Source organism: Vigna radiata, chromosome 11, assembly GCF_000741045.1.
Source record: "Vigna radiata var. radiata cultivar VC1973A chromosome 11, Vradiata_ver6, whole genome shotgun sequence".
NCBI lineage: Eukaryota > Viridiplantae > Streptophyta > Magnoliopsida > Fabales > Fabaceae > Vigna > Vigna radiata.
In genome coordinates, this window is record NC_028361.1 from 1,672,891 (window position 1) to 1,678,890 (window position 6,000).

Below are 6,000 nucleotides of genomic sequence, written 5' to 3' on the forward strand. Positions count from 1 at the left end.
ATTTAATGAGTTTGGAAGAATTTGATAACTTTGCTTGAATTTGAATTACCTTTACTATAAATTAAAACAAAAATCGAGAATTTTTTATCAATATATTTTACCACTTTCTGACACGTGAAAAAATCGGATCCGAGTCACTTAATCCATCTATTTGTTTCCATCAACCAAAAAATTACATATGAATTAAAAAATTATTTATTTATTCTCTTTAAGCGTCATTGTTTATAGTAACTAAAGTACGTTTTTAAAAGTAAATAAGACAAACTACTTGTGTTTGGAAAAACTATACCAATTTCTTTTAAATTAAGGGACATGGTTGAAAATTTTTAAGACTAAAAAAAATAAAAAGATTTTAAGTCATTCCTAATATAAATATTATGAAATTTTATTTTACTTTATATAAATCCTATTGTCTTATACTATTCTTACTTTTCTTATATTATTAACATATAAAGAAATCATCTTTTAAAATTTTCTTATATTATTAACACTTCATATTTGTATTTTATTTTTAAGTGTATTTTACAATTAAAACATAAAATTATTATTATTAATTTTATTTTCTTAAAACATACGTACACCTTCTTCTCGTTAGCTCTCTGATATAAAATTGTTATCAAATTAACAATTCTATTTTTGTTTACATCTTAACTTTTCAAAATCTAAAATATAATGTTTTATTTCTATAATTTAATCATTTATTTAAAATTTAAAGTTTACAATTATAAAATTATATCTTAACCTTCTCATTCTTCCTGAACCTAATGCATGATTTTTTGTATCATCAATGTCTCGTTTCTCCCTTCTCCTTTCCAGTTTTTTATTAGAAAATCATAATCCCAATCTTTCGAAGGTCAAAACCCTAGAATGGTTCCCCAAGCTCTGCGGGAGCAACATAACTATATCAAATCGACTCCAGGAATTACTGTTAACTATCGCGAGGTATTAAATTGAATTTTACTTCCTATTTAATTTCTCTATGATCATGCTCATCTGCTACACTAATACACTATGCTGTGATTCTTTTCAAGCCAACCATTTATGTGCCTTTTCCATCTCAATTTTATTGAACTGATTTGATTTGCTGGAATTGTGTAAACGAACTTGGAGCCGTCGTAACTGTGATTTACTGTTTTATCTGCCTCGGCTCTGCGCAAAGTACACTAATTCAAATTCTCTGTTTCGGTTTTATCTGTTATTTTTCTGTTTATTTTGTTTAGTTGTTTCATATTTTGTTTAGTTGATCGATGGTGTCCATCTTATATGTGAAGTTGTGATACCATTGAAGCCAGTCATTTCTCCTGGCTCGTTTTCTCGGTTTAGTTGGCTGTCATCTGTTTCAACAACCTGATTTAATTTGGTGGTCCAGAAGCGCCCAAAAGGGGAAGAATTTTAGCCAATATATTTTTCCAGTGCATTAGTCAAGTAAGTTTGTTAATATGGACTCAGTAATGATTATGTCATGGTAGATGTGGTCAAGACCCTGTGAAATATCTTCTTGCAATTCGGGATCAAATCTTAGAGTTGCCACTTTGGGGAAAATTTTAGAAAACTGCCACCGTAGCATTAACCGATCAACCCCCTCCATTTATACCTATGAAGCTGGACAAGCGTGTCTGGACACCCGTACGAGCGTATGATACATGTATTGGTAAAGTATCCAATTTGACATAATTTTGGCATGGCTCCAACACAATGTTAATAAACACAAATCATAGCAATAAACTTATAAACTTACTACATAAGTTTAAGTTTCTATAATGATTACAAAATAAGGAACAAATCTTTGATCACTAATTTTCGCTTTTTGAATATTAGAAAGATATATTAGATTCATTTTTGTGTTAGTTGAAAGTTTGAAACTAATATGTATATACACAGTGTTCCGTGTCCTATATTTTTCAATTTAACCATATCTATGTCTCTGTGTCCGTTCATCTGAGCTTCATAGTTTACTCCTAAAGAAGTTTTCTGAAGCTTTTCTCTTGTGGCAGATTCCGATAGACGGACTCTGTCATCTATAGTTAAGAGAGGTGTAAAGTGAGAATGTAAGTGTACATCTTCTGTTGAATTGGCTTGCTAGGGGGACACTATCAAAATTAAAAGATGCGCTGGTCATGTTTTTGCTTGTTAGGGGGCGAACTTACATTTCAACTTTTCAAAGAATAATTAATTATGATGTTATCCATGAGAAGTTAATTTCTGTTTCTCTAAAGTAACTATGTTTAACTCTCTAATACTCAAAATTATCATGGGAAACATGAACAAAGAATTCATTCATGTTCTCATCAAGGTTTTCTTATTTTCTTTTGTTGAGACTTGGATAGCTTTTTCAATAAATTTTGTTATTTAACTGCCGAGTGTTATTTATTGATAAAAATGCATTAAGTTTAAATTTTTTTAATGTACTTGAAATAAACACCAAAAAGTTACTCTTTATTTTATTCTTTCTTTTTAAAAAAAAAAGAGTGATGCTCAAATACGTCAAAGTATTACTGCAATAATTTTTGTTCTGGAAGAAGTTCTAGTGTTAACCACGTGGTATGTCATGAACAAGATGATTGACCTCCAACCAGGGTATTGGAAGTATTCATATCTTTCTGAATTAAGGTGACCTACAGCAACTGATAATCTCAAGATCACTTTAATCTTCTATTCTATTAGATGGATCGATGTGATACTTCAGGATTTGTAAGTGGGAGATGCATTTTACTCTTGTAGATGTCCAATAGTACGACTTATAGGTGCATCTAACCTGACTTTTATAGATATCCAATTTTCTTAATGGGGAAATCAGGAAAACGTTCTATTGAAATTTATTGATAGGTATAGAACTATACTGTCATTGTCTCATGGATGTGAGGTCCCAGAACTCGAGTTTCACTGCTAACCCTTCTGCAAATGCTTTCAAGAATTTGAGTAGCTCGATGCAAGTTGAAGTAACGGAAGCTGACTGTAGTACAGATGATATCTTACAATTTGACTTCCCTAGTTCTTCAATTTCAAAGGGAATGAAAAGAAAGTGGGGTTTAATTGATGGATATATTGGGCAAAGCACCTGCTCTTTGTCTCGTGGACTTGGTCTTTCAACAAGTTCCTCTGACAGCAAGGAGAGTTCAGCTACTTCTTGCACTGCTATATCTTCAGTCAAAGAGATTGATGACCAATCATCTATGCCTATGGATATTGAACTGGACTTTACCCTTAATCTTGACTGTGAGAAGGTAGAGAGCCCAAAAAAACTTGTTAGTTCAAATTTGAAGATATTTGAGTTGCATCCAAAAATTGATTTGGAGTTAAGCCTTTCTACACAGCCCTCCAAATCGGATATTACCAGTGTTTGTGTAAGTCCCTCTCAGTCTCCACCTCTTCAGTTGAACTTGGAGATCCCATTAGTACTCAGCACGACACCACCAAATGTAGATGAGGGATCAACTTCATGTAGATTGAAACTAGGGCTTGTTTCACTTGATCCAGGTGCTAGTGTAATGTTAAACCGGGCCGAAAAGAAGGTTATGGATCCCTCACCTGACAAACTGAAAAGTTCTGTTACCTGCACTTCTAGACTAACTCAGCTAAAACAACCACTACACTGCAACAGTAATTCTACGACCTGTCAAGTTGAGGGATATGGAAAGGGATACCAAGGTGCTTCTGGACTTTGTATATCTCATGGTGGTGGCAGGAGGTTTAACAAAGCCAGCAGCAATAAAGGAGCTGAAGGCTGGACATTGCACTGCAAGTCTTGTGGAGGAGGCAGGCGATGTGACTATTTTGGCTGCACTAACAGCACAGTAGGACATACAAATTTCTGTATTGCTCATGGTTGTAGCCAGCGATGCAGTCATCATGAGGGATGCATCCAAGCTGTCCGTGGGAAATCTGGATTGTGTATTTGGCATGGCCGTGGCAAGAGACATCAAACAGAAAAATGTACTAAGAATGCAGAAGGCTTAGCTGGTCTGAGCATCTCATATGGTGGAGGGCATCGATGTCAAGCTTCTGGTTGCACTAAAGGGGCACAGAGAAACACTATGTTCTGCAGAGCGCATGGTGTGGAAAAACGCTGTACAGCGCCAGGGTGCACCAAAGATGCTAGGGGGACCACTCCACTTTGCAAAGGCCATGGTGGAGGAAAATGCTGTGCATACCAGGGTGGTGGGATTTGTACCAAAAGTGTGAATGGAGGTGCCAACTTTTGTGTGGCACATGGAGGTGGAATGAGGTGTGCTGTTCCTGATTGCTTGAAAAGAGCTAGAGGACGAGTTGATCTTTGTGTACGTCATGAGGGAGGCAAGAGAAGCAAGGTTGAAGGGTGTGGAAAGGGTGCACAAGGTGCCACCAACTTTTGTGAGACACGTGGAGGAAGGAAGAGATGCTCTTGGGGACATCCTGGGTCAGAATATAGCAATCAACAGGGTGACCCTTCTTATTCCTCGGCAAGGGGGAAGACAGGTCCGTCCGCACTTCATAGTGGGCTAGTACTGGATAAGAGAGTTCATGGAGGCGTATCCTCGGGACCAGTTATTGAGGATACTCGTGATAAACTGGGCGAACTGAAGCAGATTGTCGTTAACCAAGATATGGATGTGGATATGATCAAAATGGGTAACCCACAGAAAGATGATGCGATAACCTGTTCTGATGCTAAACTAAATGAAGTTGCCAGTACTCATCTTCCAGCGGGGGAAGAAGATCATACACCAATGTTGGTAGCTGTTCCCGAAGGCAGGGTGCATGGTGGAAGTCTGATGGCAATGCTGAAGGGGAATTCTAGCCTCAGTACTAGCCTTGGGAAAGGCCTATTGAGTGATCCCTCAGAGATAAATAAAAGCTTGCATGGTGTCCCAGAGTAAAATTTGAGGCTAGTTATTGCTTTTGTTGCCTTCCACTCACTTCAGAAATTTATCTTCTGTCGTCACAACGGAGAGAACACATGTGGAAGGTATGGCAAGGTAGGACATTATACTTTGATTTGGTAGTTGGTGCTTTTCTTTCTTTCCTCATTTCTGCTTTTGTACATGTTATCTATCAATTTGTGAGAGCAGGTTGTTACGAGTAAAACCTGTCAGTGTGACCTTGTATAATGTTTTTAAGAATGTCTCTTTAATGAATGAGATAGAACATTGTGTTTTCCTGTAATTAGTTGTGCGTATTAAATTATTCTTTAGTCTTTTTGTTTTAAGAGCGTTATTGAAGTTGTAATTTTGGAAAAAAATTAAAATCAATAATGTGACTTATTCGATCAGTAATTAAATGACCCGACAGACCCGACAAATAAAAGTATGAATTAATTATTTTAACTAAATTTTGTTAAATTTATTTTATATTCAGACGTATTTTATAATATATTTGAGTTATTTATATTATTTAACCATGCTAATTGAAAAACATATTTGAAATGTTAAATTAATTTAATAGAATTTGGATAAAAAAACTAAATTTACTTATTTTAAAAGATATGATTAAGAATAAACTGGTCTAAAGTATAGAAAATAAAATAAATAATTTTGATTTTTACTAAAATAATTTTAATTAACGTACTTTTATTACCTTAATTTTGTTTAAAATAATAGAGTACCTATATTGATTGAATATTTTAACCTAACTTAACAATGCAGACTTGAATTTGGCCATCTTGGATAACTGATTAACAGCCTCTACCAAATGCTGAACTCTTGCGACAAACTCCATGAGAGAGGAAGCAAAGTTAGTGAATGACAACATTGCTGCACTTTCTAAGGCTCTCGACTTTATATTATTCTGACTGTCTTCTTCAAAAGCATATGCTTTTCTTGGTGGGCAAGAATATAGCCTTCTGAATTGCTTCCCTGTTATCTCATTGTAACATTTCACTTCTTCTTCCATCGTCTCCCTCTCCCTCTGATATGGTAAACGGTAGAAGATGTGTGAAATGTTTGCAGAGGTCTTTATAGGGTTATCAAAAGTTGATGCCAGCATATAAGAATATTGCAAGCACATACAACTCTGCAATCTCTT

At 35.2% G+C, this 6,000-nt stretch overlaps 1 protein-coding gene across 5 annotated transcripts; it reads left to right on the forward strand.

The window, feature by feature from the left end:
- Window positions 1-751: 751 nt before the first annotated feature.
- On the forward strand, window positions 752-5,142 carry LOC106777847. Of its 5 annotated transcripts, none has more exons than XM_014665646.2 (2): window positions 752-942; window positions 2,913-5,142. In XM_014665646.2, the coding sequence occupies exons 1-2, from the start codon at window positions 868-870 to the stop codon at window positions 4,854-4,856; spliced, it is 2,019 nt and encodes a 672-aa protein (XP_014521132.1). In that variant the 5' UTR covers window positions 752-867; the 3' UTR covers window positions 4,857-5,142. The 5 variants fall into 5 exon arrangements, with proteins under 5 accessions (XP_014521132.1, XP_022643099.1, XP_022643097.1 ...); XM_022787378.1 differs by having other exon boundaries at window positions 803-942; window positions 2,827-5,142; XM_022787376.1 differs by having other exon boundaries at window positions 830-942; window positions 1,272-5,142.
- Window positions 5,143-6,000: the final 858 nt, after the last annotated feature.

Coding starts and splice junctions, on each gene's coding strand:
- LOC106777847 (XM_014665646.2), top strand. CDS start 868: ATGGTTCCCCAAGCTCTGCGGGAGCAACATAACTATATCAAATCGACT. Junction 943..2,912: donor TTACTGTTAACTATCGCGAG/GTATTAAATTGA, acceptor AATGCTTTCAAG/AATTTGAGTAGCTCGATGCA.